This window comes from Mustelus asterias, chromosome 14 (genome assembly GCF_964213995.1).
Source record: "Mustelus asterias chromosome 14, sMusAst1.hap1.1, whole genome shotgun sequence".
Taxonomy (NCBI): domain Eukaryota; kingdom Metazoa; phylum Chordata; class Chondrichthyes; order Carcharhiniformes; family Triakidae; genus Mustelus; species Mustelus asterias.
Window position 1 is genome coordinate 50,248,776 of NC_135814.1, and position 14,405 is coordinate 50,263,180.

The window sequence follows — 14,405 nt, forward strand, 5'->3', positions numbered from 1 at the left end:
TTTCTTGCACGTTGTGCTGTACTTTTAAACTGATAAGTCTGACATGAGTTCTTCGAGTTTGCTGGGAATGAAGGGGTGTACTCTTCCAGAAAAATGCAATAAACAAACTTGTACAGTTTGCATGTTAGTTTACCAGAAACAGCTGGAAGCTTATTACAGACTAAAGAACAGAATTGGCAGCGAGCCTTCCACTTGGCTATGGTTTCATTTTAGTATTAGATTCAATTTTTAAACCCTTCTTCCCACTGCTACAATAGAGTCTGTTGATTTTTGACTTAGTGCCTAATAACAATGCCCAAGGTGATTCACAGGAAGATATTACTAACAAAATTGATAAGAGTTGAGGGATGTAGTATATTTCAGAAAATTTCCCCACAGGAGGTTAATTAGCAAAATAAGTGTAGCAACTTTAATTGGCTCCACCAGTTAACTTGTAAAGCACAACAATTTATTAGAACTATAAACAACTATTTACGGAGTGCTTTAAACAATCTTTCCATACTCGGCTCGAGGGTCTAAATACTAGGACAAGTCCAACACTTCCCAGTGAGTTCCCAACTCCATTCCTGACTGGACCAGTGGGTCGCATGACTCCTCCCTCAGAGGACTCCTCCCTCAGAGGACACCTCTTAAAGGGGTAAGCTTTAGATCCCTCTCTCAAGAACCTTATTACACATTGGAATATTTAAATTAGACATTTTGGCAAAGCAGTAACAATTTTACAATAGTCCATCAGTAACTCTGTCCACTGAAGACCTCTTTCACGTAGAGCAACGCAGCTCAAGTGATGATTCTTCTACTGAGGTAGTTACTATTGGCTTTATTTTACAAGGACTCATTCCTTGTGCTGACATTTCACCTTCCTCTGTTTCCTGGGGAGTAACATTCTGGCTATTACTGGCTGATTTGACTATTTACTCCTCAGGCAACCCACAATGCTTCCCTCTAGCACAATTAGATCAGGTTGTAACACTGGCTATTGGATGGCTCTTGCCCACGCAAGTGGTCTACATGCTTCTTTAAAATTTTATATTGTAATTGCTGCAGGTGCAAATGGTTTTATTTGGTTTCACTGCTAGCAAAATGGTTGCTGCCCATTATGCAAATCAGTGGTTGAATGATGCCTAGGTCTGTGGCTAGTGGGTACCACAAGGATCAATACTTGGGGGCCTCAGCTGTTCAATGATTTGGATGTGAGGACCAAATGTAACATTTGTGGATGATACAAAGCTGGACAGGAATGTGTTGTGAGGAAGATGTAAAGCAAAGAGAATTTGGACAAACTTGGTGAGTGGGCAAGAACATGGCAGAGGGAATATAATGAGGAAAAATGTGAGGTAATCCATTTTGATAGAAGGAATAGATGTGCAGCATTTTTTTTCAAAATGGTAAGAAATGTGGATGTACAAAAGGACCTGGGTGTCATTGTCCATAAGTTACTGAAGGCTAGCGCACAGGTGCAGCAAGCTATTAGGAAGGCTAATGAAATTTTAGGCTTTAGCAAGAGGATTTGAGTACAGGAGTAGTGAGGTCTTACTTCAATTGTATAGGACAGTGGTTCCCAAAGGATACGGCGCGCCACACTGGTGCGGCGAGAGAGGATGGCAAGTGTGGCGGGAAGATTCAAGGACAATCAAAGAAACATTTAAACATGGTTTAAACAAGCATTGTTTTATACTTTCCGGATGTCCCATGATATTATAAAGTAGTTGTGTTTCTATGTTATGAATCAACACTGCTAGGAGTTTTTTTTTGTTTTGAATGTATTTCTTATCAATAGACAATTTGGTGTGGCACGAGCAAATTTTTATTCCGAAAGTGCGGCCCAGTGAAAAACGCTTGGGAACCACTGGTATAGGAGCTTGGATAGACCACACCTGGAGTATTGTGTGTAATTTTGATCGCCTTACCTCAAAGAATATTATTGCCATAGAAGGAGTGCAACAAAGGTGCACCAGACTTGTTCTGGGGATGGTGAGACTGTAAGAGTTTTAACAACACCAGGTTAAAGTTCAACAGGTTTATTTGGTAGCAAATGCCATTAGCTTTCAGAGCGCTGCTCCTTCGTCAGATGGAGTGGAAATCTACTCCATTTCCACTCCATCTGACGAAGGAGCAGCGCTCCAAAAGCTAATGGCATTTGCTACCAAATAAACCTGTCGGACTTTAACCTGGTGTTGTTCAAACTCCTTACTGTGTTTACCCCAGTCCAACGCCGGCATCTCCACATGATGGTGAGACTGTCATATGAAGAGAGATGGGGCAAGCTGGCCTATATTCACAGTTTTGAAGATGAGGTGATCTCATTGAAACCTACAAAATATCTAAAGGAATAGACAGGATAGATGCAGGTAAGATGCTTCCCTTGTTTAGGGAGTCAAGAATCAGGGAGTACAATTTCAAAATAAAGGGAAGTCACTTAGGACTGAGATAAGGAGAAATTTCTTCACACAGGGTTGTGAATCTTTTGGAATTCTATACCCCAGAGGGCTGTGGAAGCTCAGTTATTGCGTATGTTTAAAATAGAGGTTGATAGATTTCTGATTAACAACGCAAAGGGTTATGGGGATAGTGTGGGATTAAAGGCATCAGCCATGTTGTATTGAATGGTTTAAAGTTATTTATTAGTATCAGAAGTAGGCTTACAGTAACACTGCAATGAAGTTACTGTGAAAATCCCCTAGTCACCTGTTTGGGTATACTGAAGGAGAATTTAGCATAGCCAATGCAGCTAACCAGCACGTCTTTTGGACTGTGGGAAGCACCTGGAGGAAACACACGGGGAGAACGTGCAAATTACACACGGACAGTGACGCAAGCCAGGAATTGAACCTGGGTCCTTGGCACTGAGACAGCAGTGCTAACCACTGTGCCACCATGGAGCAGGTTCAATGGGCTAAATGGAACTAACACCTTTTGAAAGTAAACTTGTAGCTCAGCCACTTTGATCTGGGTCTAGTGTTTAGATCAGTTTGGATATAGCTGAAGGAGATGGATGCATGTATTTTTTAAAAATCTGTTCCACATGCCGATAGACCCCCCCACCCACTCCCCAGAATTGTATATTTTCTGCCATGTCTGAAGATGGTCACAAACCTGGCTGATAACTGACGGTGTTCCAACTCAAACACTAGTTCATTGTGGCGTATAGTTCAGTCTACAGGAACAGTGTAAAAGGCTGCGTGAGATGTCCAGTGAGAACAGTAACCAGCCCAGCCATAGTATGACACTTATTAAAGATTATTTATTACAATAAAGGAAAGAGACATATTCACGAACAGGATTATAATAATCTAAGCCAGTTATGTACAAGACTACCATCGTTCACTCACTGCTATTTTTGCACCACATACAGGAGTTCTGTCACTTGCAGCAAGTAGAATGCAAAAATGGCATTGCCTTGTCTGTACATACTTGTACCATTAAGTACCGACAGTCAAGTCTACATTATAATGTAGATGGACTTTCAAGATTTCTGCAACTGGGCAGTTCATCAGACTGCTTCAAGGGGAAGATCTTCTACTTTGAACATGTTGACAACATCCCTATTGCTTGCAGGAACGTGAGAAAATGCACTCTGAGCGATCCTGTGCTCTCATGGATATGGTTTGACGAGGAAAGAATTCTGAACTAACATCTAACTTTAAACTGCTACTCCAGGAGAATGGAGCTGTCGGTACAGTAAGGTTGTCTTCTATGGGGGTTTGGTTCATTTCACAACCATTGAAGATGTTAGAGAAGCTACAGGAGGGTAATTGCAGAATCATACACATGAAGAAAATAGCAAGAAGTTATTTCTGGTGGCCTGGACTGGATGTGGAAATTGAGAAAGCTAGAACATGTTTTTGTGAGGTGGCCATTAGGCACACTTTGAAAGCAACTAAGAAACAAAGTTTGCTTATCAAACACTTTAAATTCTTTCTGGTCTACCGGAGTACCCTACATTCCACCGCCAAGACCTTTCCTAGAAGATCACAGAATCCCTACAGCGCAGAAGGAGGCCATTTGGCCCATTGTGTCTGCACCAACTCTCTGAAAGAGCATCTTACCCAGGCTTAATCCCTGTAACCTCACATATTTATCACACGAGTCCCCATTAATCTACACATCTTGAGACATTAAGGGACAATTTAGCATAGCCAATCTATCTAACCTGCATATCTTTGGACTGTGGAAGGAAACCCACACAGACATGGGGAAAATATGCAAACTCCACAGTCACCCAAGGCTGGAATTGAGCCTGAGTCCCTGGCGATGTGAAGCAGCAGTGCTAACCACTGCCACTATGCGGTCAGCTGATGATAAAAACGCAGCTGCATTCCACATTTGATCCTTTAAAACATCCAAAACTAAGAAGATTGTGCAACAGAAAGTGGGAAGGCAAAGCAAAGACCAAGAAAAAGGAGTTTTGGCTCTGAACCCAAGTCAATGCCGGTTAAACCAACCGCTGATGACATCAAGGACAAGCGCCAGAGATTTCCATCAGTGTGAAAAGGACCCCAGAGGTTCACTGTCAACAGTTCTACAACCTCCAGCCTGTCTGGCTTATTGACAATTGTACATGTTGAACTTGTTTGGGGAGGAAATGTTATGTATTTTTATTTATTCTTCTTGGCTCACTGGAGCCCTGCTGAATAATGTATGCACCAGAAATGATGTGATAGACCTAGTGCGGGAAACAGAGAAGCAGCAGCCATGGAAGAGATCATACACTATTAATAAAGCTTTATTCATTTTTAACCTCTGTCCTATGTCTCACATCTCCAATATACAACAATCTAGAACCCTGTGTGCCTTCAACTTCTGTTGTCTTTGTGCATTCCCCATGCCGTCAGACATTTTCAGCTCTGAACTCTGGAATTTCCTCCTTGCCTCTCCACCCCTCTCTTTTCAAAAACTCTCCTTTTAAACCCAAATCTTTAATCATTCTAATTGTTTTCTTTCAAATTTGCCCTGTATGAAGTGCCTATGTGCTTTTATTTTGCTTAAAAATGCAAGTTATTAAGCTGAATAGCTTGGTCCCTCCCTTGGATAACAATCTCGGGCATTGTCTTTGCATTGATTTCAATGCAATATATCTTGATGCTTTAAAACTAATTATCTGCAGGGGCATCATAGAAAATAAAAATTACCTTCCTTTCAAATGAAAGGAGTGTTTCCCAGAGAAATGGTTGAAATTCTAGCAGACAAAATCCCCATGGATATTCGGCCCCCCCCCCCCAATATTCAAGAGTTATTAGGTCATTGTTTCTAGAGTTGCAGTTTAGTATTTTTTTTATACTTTCAAGTTCTACATGAGAGCCCATACTTTCACCAGAAGAATTACAACCCGGTATTTTTGCTTTAAATGTTATTCAAAATCTCTAACTGTAATCTCTACTGTGCCAAAAATAGACCGTAAACCTAGAAAATTTAAGTTCTGTGAAATAGAAGGAAAATTGGTCATTTGATTTATATTGGAACATATTTTCTTCCACAGTCTCTGATTCTGATGATCCTGGTCTTTCTAGTGGAAGTAACTGTTGAGGTGTTTATGTACATCTTCAGGAGCCAGGCAAGTATTGATTTAATGGAAGCAGTACCTTTTTGTTTGATTTCTACCAAATGTACTAAAGTTTTGACATCATGTAATTATGTTGTCCTTTTCTGAAAATACTTAAGTTCTGAGTTTTGCTTTCCCTTTTCTGTAGATGTACAGCAACCTAACTGACAGTCTGGAGAAATCTATTCCAGACTATGCACAACCTCATGGATTTGAGTCAAATCTGGAAGCTTTGATAGATCAACTGCAAATCAAGGTTTGCTTTTTAAAATAAAAAAGTTGTTTCTCTGCTTCATCTGTTGCTGAATTGTTTAACAAACCAGTGGCTTTGTGATGTCTTTGTTACTCTATTCAATTATTTTTGTCTGCATTCCATTTACATTTTTCTTTGGAATTTAAAACTGCTCTGGGAAGTGGGAATTTCTGACATTTTAAACTGAAGTTTTATTCTAAGGACTATTCCAGTCCTTTTATAGTGAAATTAAATGGTTTTCTTTATATATAATTGGCATAACTTGAACTGGTTTATTTTTATATATAGTATAACATGAAAGAAGCCAAGTAGTGAAATGGGGCAAGAATAGATTTTGTTCCAACCTGAACAAATGCTATGAAGTTGGATTACTTTAAAAATAGTGTGATATTAACTGTTATAGTTGGGGCTTCCATATGCTAAGTGTACCACAGACTGAGAGAAATGTAGGCTTGTAATCTCAATTTCCCACAAGGAAAGGATTTCCTTCAATATTGTATCAAGATTGTAAATTTCTTCTTTTATAGATATATTAATATTTCTGCCACAGATGGTAAGAGTCCATAATTCTGAATTAACTATATTTTTGAAAAAATCTCAAGCAAATACCAAATAAGAGATAAATGCAAAATATTGCGGATGCTAGAATCTGAAACACAGATGCTGGAGAATCTCAGCAGGTCTGACGGCATCTGTGGAGAGAGAATAGAGCCTACGTTTCATGTCCAGATGGCCTGACCTGCTCTGACAAAGGGTCATCTAGACTCAAACGCTGGCTCTATACTCTCTCCACAGATGCTGTCAGACCAAATTAGAGATGTTGTGGCTTGTGTTTTCTATTTTATCTCTTCCTTTTTGCTCCTTTTAAGCTCCTGCTTAAAGTTGTTTCTTTTTAAACTCGTGCAGTTTTTCAGGCCCGAAATTCTGATTTGCGTTTCCCATTTTGATTTTGGGTTGTTTCGCATTGTCGGGTGGCATTACTCTTTGTTGTTTTATGTTGCTCAGCACCAGACTGCATAGAGCAGAGAGAGAAGTGTTTCATTGCAATTAGAACCATTCACAATTCTTTCAAAAACAAACATTTTACCATAAAGAATATCCAAACAAACAGGATTTTGTTTTGCAAGGAAGTTGAATTCCTGGACAGGTCATCTCTGAGAAAAGGACCATTTCTTGACTGAGTAATTTTAATTTTGAAGACCTGGATGTGCCTGCTGTGCTGACCCAATTGGGTAATCATGATGTGGAGATGCTGGCGTTGGACTGGGGTAAACACAGTAAGAAGTTTAGAATTCCCACTCACCTGAAGAAGGAGCTTAAGGCTCCGAAAGCTTGTGGCTTTTGCTACCAAATAAACCTGTTGGACTTTAACCTGGTGTTGTTAAACTTCTTACCAATTGGGTAAGGCAGAGGCCATTTTAAACTTTCTGAGCACCATGTTTGCTATTGTGGAATTGTAAAATTGCTTTCCTTCTCTCTGGCTTGTTTGGCTGAAAAATACAGGGTGCAGTACTTATCCTTCAGCAACCTGACTGCAGTTTTCTGATTACATTCGGAACCCCAGATCTGACCCTTGTTCAATTCCTCTGCAGCAAGTGAGACTGCAGGGTCACTATAAAGCCATTTGCTGAAGTGAGACATAAAAACCCATTTTAAAGTTCCTTGAGATTGTTTCAGGCTTGTGATTTAGTGCTGCAAATCCTTGGAATCACTCTTAAACATTGCCAGAAACAATACCAGCGACAATACCATTACATCACTGCCTCTATGGTAGAGTGTGTGGGCTATCACTTACATTGGAGAGTACAATGCTTGGTACCGCCAACATCAAACTGTTAAGTGTAGGTAGGTGAGTCGGACTAGAGGCAGCATAATAGAGAACAAGGAAAGATTCTTGGCAGTCTGGATCGAAGACCAAAACCAACATGAGCTGCCTCTGTTTGGTCGTCTGGTCAAAATCCTGGATAAAGGCTTAGAGGGAGAGTTGTCAGTTGGTGCTTCAGTGCTATAGTATTGGATGGTTTGAGCTTTGAGAGGCATTCCTATCAGCACATTAGTGAATGGCAAAAGTGGCCAATGAATTCCCTGCCCATTTGAAGTGAAGCATTGAAGATGGTGACTACTTAACCAATGAGATGCCACTTTATTGACAAGAATGCCACAGGTGTCCAAAAAAGATGACACAAGATTTAAAGCAAACAAAGATCACCTGACTTTTCTGGGTGGGTAGGCTACAGTTGGTTTTTCTTTTTAGCGTATTTTCTCGCCTACACATTTTTCCCCTTTTGGGGAATAATAGGGAGAAGTTGGAGAAGGATTTCCCAAGCCTTATTAGCCCATTGAATGTTCCTTCCATGGCCAACAAGTCCTAGCATTGGACTCAAACTGAGAGCTTCTGGTCCAGTCCAGGTGCTACCCTGCGCTACAAGGCCTGCTATGAAGTTGATGATAGAAAATGACATTAAACTGTCCCGGCAGCTGGAGCTGCTAATATATGGGTAAGAAACCAGATGGGTTGCAGTGATTATTGCAAAGTTAATGCAGTTAAAATAGCGATTCATGTCCAATTCCACTAATCTGACAAAGTTAATTCCCAAAATTGAATTTATTGAAGGGATATGGCATGTTCTACTAACTGATATAGCCAAAGAGATATTGGCTTTCATCCCCAGATGGACTTCTTTTGGATTGAGTGTTCCAACGTTTCAAAGATTAACCAAGAAGGTCATTGAAGGATTATGCAACCATGTGGTATATGTGGATGAATTAGTGGTTTTCCGTCAAACCTGGGAGGAACATTTGCAACAAATTGTTTGATCGGTTACAAAGAACCAATTTGGTTATAAACCTGGCAAAAATGAATTTGCCAAAACAAAACTAACTTGTTTGGACCATGCTGGGAAAAGGCCTCAGAGAAACAAAGATGAGGGCTATCTCTAATTTACCAGTGTCAGTGTATTATGAAAATCATGGGTGGAATTTTCCCATCCCGCTCGCCATGGGAATCATAGCAGGTGGGGGTGGACAAAAGTCTGTTGACCTCTGGCTGGAATTTCCAGCCTTGAGGCGAGTGTGGCCAGAAAATCCCGCCCCATACATTTCAAAATCTTAAATATGGAAAATCATTGCATTATCTGAACACTTGGATGTTGAGCTGAGTTTTTTTTAAAAGAGTGCCATAAGTTCACCTTGGATTGGGTGCAATCCTGTCTTCATCCAAGAAATCACTATCACTTGACTTGTGTGGCACTTGGAGTTGTTTGTTGAACTGCAACAATCCCTTTAATTGTTGGGGGCAAAACCTTAAAGGCAAAGACTTACTGAAAATCACATCACAGAGATGAGCTTTAAGTCTTGAACTTGCTGGTTTTGGATGTCTGTCTTGTTGGGAAATAAGTGGAGAGATGGTTGTATTATCTTCTCTCTCGCTTGCCTGCCTGAAATGGTGTGTGGGGTTCTCGGCAATGTAGGTGTTGGTGCAGTTTCATTTTGGGAGGATAAGATGGGGTGCAAACCACCAGTAGCTTTCTTTCCAAAGTTTTTGTCAGCGGAAATATTTAACTGTGGAAAAAGAAACTTGGAGTTTGGCGTTGGCTCGACAACGTTTTAAACATTACTTGGGATCGTAACACATGATAGTACATAGCATGTGAAATGTCACTACTAAGGGGATGACTGGAGATTTTGTTTTTAATAAAAACACAATGTGGAGCTGCTAAAGTGATTAAAAACAGATCATCATCGTGGGCACAGAGCTTCCACCACAACCATCTGCATTTGTATAGTGCCTTTAAAATCATAAAATGATCCATGATCCTTAACAGGAGTATTATAAATCAAAATATGACACAGCCACATGGGGAGATATTGGGTCAGATAACCAAATGCCTTGTCAAATGTATGTAGATTTGTAGGACCCACCCTTAAGTACAGACCTGGGCAACTGAAGGAATGACAACCAATGGTGATGTCATTAATTGGAGGTCAGAATTGGTGAATGCAGATATGGAATGGAACTGGATGGGATTATAGAAATGGGGAGGGGTGAGGTCAGGTTTTGGCTTTGCACAGCTTCCTGAAGTGTGCTATTTTGTTACATTGAAGCATTGGGCTGGAATTGCTGGAAATTAATTGTGCCTGTGGAGGTGTTTCACACGATGTGGAGATGCCGGCATTGGACTGGGGTGAACACAGTAAGAAGTCTAACACCAGGTTAAAGTCCAACAGGTTTATTTGGTAGCAAAAGCCACTAGCTTTCGGAACAGGCTGTTCCTTCGTCAGGTGGGTGGGAGTTCTGATCACAAACAGGGCACAAAGACACAAACTCAATTTACATGAATAATGATTGGAATGTGAGTCTTTACAGCTAATCAAGTCTTAAAGGTACAGACAATGTGAGTGGAGGGAGCATTAAGCACAGGTTAAAGAGATGTGTATTGTCTCCAGGCAGGACAGCTAGTGAGATTTTGCACATCCAGACAAGTTGTGGGGGTTACAGATAGTGTGACATGAATCCAATATCCCAGTTGAGGCCGTCCTCATGTGTGCGGAACCTGGCTATCAGTCTCTGCTCAGCGACTCTGCGCTGTCGTGAAGGCCGCCTTGGAAAACGCATGCCCGGAGATCAGAGGCTGAATGTCCGTGACTGCCGAAGCACTCCCCAACAGGAAGAGAACAGTCTTGAGGTGTTTCACACCACAGTGCTGGCATGATTCCTCTGCTGGTTGGTTATGGTATTACCTCCCTTGGCCTGGAGTATTCCTGTTCCTGTGCTGCTTCACTGACTGGATCGTGGGGTTACTTTGTACAATAGTTTGTTTTCTCTTCTCCCCTCCATATGGACCTGTGCAAACAGCTTTCTGATTGCCCGACAATCTGGCTATTTTAGAGATTAGATCTTCCTTTGCTTGAAGCATGTGTCATCTACCACTGTAACTAATTCTATCCCTGATTTAGCTCCGATTTCGGGTCACTGTAATCTCAGCAGTCAGCCATTCTGGACGGCTCTGTAATGAAACAATTGGCATTTTCTTCTGACTGCTGGACACATTTATTAAATATAGCCCTTGTTACTTTGGAGGTTAAGTTTTGAATTGCTTTAAAACTTCATCAAACTTTGCAGATGGTTTTGTTGATTCCTTGTCTAGCTATTATTGTCAGTTATTAGTTAATAAAGCAGTGTGTTAACTTGTTCAGCTTCAGGGTAAAATCCTGTCCAGATATAATCGTGTATCTAAGGAATCTTGGATGTCCATTTTTGAGATTTATCTGGGCCTTGGATAAGTCCAAATTGATCTGTAGATTTATGATCCAGAGTTTATTTTAAGTTGCAGGTACAGCTTTTAAGAGATTTTTGAAAATCCAAGATAGTGCCTCTACGCTTCTTCAAGGGTTTTACCTGCTTGCTGGTTTTGGTGGGCTCCCGCAGTAATTGCATTCGTGATCCCCGCATTTAAAACCTTTTTCAGCAATGTCTGCCTGGATGATTGGTTTGAGTCTTTGCTGTTTTAGCACAATGTTCTCGAGCCTTGGAAGCATTGACTCCCAGCTTTTGCTTTTTTAAACTAGCTATTTGGTAGCGATTATTAACTTTTAATCGGTTTCTTTGATCTAAGCAAGCTCGGCAGCCACATGCTCAGGTTCTGGTTTGAGAGCCAGGTTTCTCGAATTGCAATTTGTGATCACTGCAATTTTTTTTTAGGCATTTGTGTGTTGTCCATGAATTTTAAAATTTTAGCTCACCCCTTGCTTGGTCTGCTGACTCCAAAAATAAGAACATAAGAAATAGGAGCAGGAGTAGGCCATCTAGCCCTTCGAGCCTGCCCCGCCATTCAATAAGATCATGGCTGATCTGATGGTGGTTTAGTTCCACTTTGTGCAGGTTAAGTTGATTGGCCATGCTAAATTGCTCCTTAGTGTTGGGGGGGGGGGGGGAGATGTCAGAGGATTAGTAGGGTAAATATGTGGGGTTACGGGGATAGGGCCTGGGTGGGATTGTTGTCAGTGCAGGCTCAATGGGTCGAATGGCCTCCTTCTGTGCTGTAGGGATTCTATGACTCTGCACACTCTGGTATTAAATCTGGATTTCCATCAGATTGAATGGAGTCTTCTGCTGCAGTGATAAATTTAATTTTTGGCTTTCTGCTTTCATGCTTACTTTGGAACTTTACCCTGGCGGTTTTCTTAAGTCTGAGGTTTTTCTATTTGCTGCCATCATTTTATAAGGTATTGTGTGTAGTTTGGTAGGTCTTATTAAGGTATTTGTAGTCTTGGGTAGTTTAACCATAAGTATTTATTAACTAGTAGAACCTATATACATTGGTACAGAAAAGATCCAAGCTTGCTATTCATCCTTGCTTCTACACATTAGTCTGTCCAATACAACTTTGACTTTTGACTCTTTTCAGCAGAGTTGGAGCGCAGGTCATGTGTTCTTGTGTCACTGGGCAGGATTTGATTCAGTCCCTCGTTAACTTTTATGTGCCAGAGGAACAAACAGATTTCAAAGATTGAATTTTATTTGAATCCCTGAGACTGCCAGGATCATTGGACTTGTTATTTATTGTTCACCTGCTGCAGGTAGCAGTCAAAGCCAGAGGCAAATTGCCAGTCCTGGGAAGAATAAAGATTGGTCAACTCAAATACCAGCTGTAACTAAAGAGCTTGACAACTCTCATCAAATTTAGTGTGGAAAGATCACTGTTCCCCTCTTAGCCCCCATGATTGTTGCAGTTTTTTTAAACGTGTATATTTGGAGGTAATCCCTAGTGGTTCCTTTTTTTAAGGAGCACTGGCTGAGAAGTACCTGTGCACAAGGTGCTCCATTCAGTCACCAACTAATTTTTGGAAAAGAATGTGGCACCAAGAGATTTCTAGGCCATTGGCAGGGTGCTTGAAGGAATTAGAAAAAGGGAAATGGGTTCTGGATAGACAGAAAGAAGAAAACCCTTAGACTGTGGAATTCACTACAACTAGGGACCGTGTCTACATTTGAGAGGCTGGATGTGTGGGTGAAGGAGAAAAGAATAAGGGGTAGGAGAGCAAAATGGATAAATGGGATTAGAATCGTGAATGAAACAATGCGGGATGCTATTCAGCATAGTATTCCTGGGATGGCTCCTTGAAAGGACAATCCAATTAATATCACATCAATGCTTTTGCCCCATGGCCTTTCAAAATGTTCTTCAGATATTTGTCCAATTTCATTTGATGTTTTATTCTTTGAGACAGTACATTCCAAATTATAACTTGCTGCATTCATGCATTTAAAGAATACCACACCTCCTGATATCACTTCTGGTTCTTTTGTCAATTGCTGCTTATATCAGATCGATGTCAAAATGAGCTGATTGGACTGAATAGTTTTTCTATATTAGAATTCCTATATAATTAACAAATGTTAACTTCCTTATCTTATCACACTGCCATTATACTAACAGATCCACAGTGTTCTCCCCACCTCTGCTGGAAAAAGTCATATCTGACTCAAATTAACAAGTAAGATTTCATATCAGAAAGGGCTGTAGCATACCCAGCAGAGATACTGTTGTGTTGGGGAGAATTAGAATAATGGAAGATGGAACAGATCAAAATGAGAGCTTAGGCTGGGCCAGTTAGTGGTAAATCAGGACTACACTTGAGAACGGAAAATAAGTGCTTGGCAAAATATTCTGATTCCTGATCTGCCCCATGTATGGGAGATTTTCTGTGAGCAGCAAATACAGTATATAGTGACAAAAGCGGTTGACGAAGGAAGGGCCGTGGATGTTGTCTAAATGGATTTCAGTAAGGCATTTGACAAAGTCCCTCATGGCAGGTTGGTTAAGAAGGTTAAGGCTCATGGGATACAAGGAGAGATGGCTAGATGTGTAGAAAACTGGCTTGGCCACAGGAGACAGAGGGTAGCAGTCGAAGGGTCTTTTTCCGGCTGGAGGTCTGTGACCAGTGGTGTTCCGCAGGGCTCTGTACTGGGACCTCTGCTATTTGTGATATATATAAATGATTTGGAAGAAGGTGTAACTGGTGTTATCAGCAAGTTTGCGGATGACACTAAGATGGCTGGACTTGCGGATAGCGATGAACATTGTCGGACAATACAGTAGGATATAGATAGGCTGGAAAATTGGGCGGAGAAATGGCAGATGGAATTTAATCCAGATAAATGCGAAGTGATGCATTTTGGAAGAACTAATGTAGGGGGGAGTTATACAATAAATGGCAGAGCCATCAAGAGTATAGGTACGCAGAGGGACCTAGGTGTGCAAGTCCACAAATCCTTGAAGGTGGCAACACAGGTGGAGAAGGTGGTGAAGAAGGCATATGGTATGCTTGCCTTTATAGGATGGGGTATAGAGTATAAAAGCTGGAGTCTGATGTTGCAGCTGTATAGAACGCTGGTTAGGCCACATTTGGAGTACTGCGTCCAGTTCTGGTCGCCGCACTACCAGAAGGACGTGGAGGCTTTAGAGAGAGTGCAGAGAAGGTTTACCAGGATGATGCCTGGTATGGAGGGTCTTAGCTATGAAGAGAGATTGGGTAAACTGGGCTTGTTCTCCCTGGAAAGATGGAGAATGAGAGGAGACCTAATAGAGGTGTACAAAATTATGACGG

General features: G+C 41.1%; 1 protein-coding gene across 1 annotated transcript in view; it reads left to right on the forward strand.

The window, feature by feature from the left end:
• The window catches only part of LOC144503393 (CD63 antigen-like), a 38,860-nt gene that overhangs the window by 17,240 nt on the left and 7,215 nt on the right, over window positions 1-14,405 (forward strand). Inside the window, exons 3-4 of the mRNA XM_078227703.1 lie at window positions 5,480-5,554; window positions 5,691-5,798. Coding sequence (XP_078083829.1) covers window positions 5,480-5,554; window positions 5,691-5,798 — 183 coding nt within the window. The remainder of the gene's footprint in view (window positions 1-5,479; window positions 5,555-5,690; window positions 5,799-14,405) is intronic.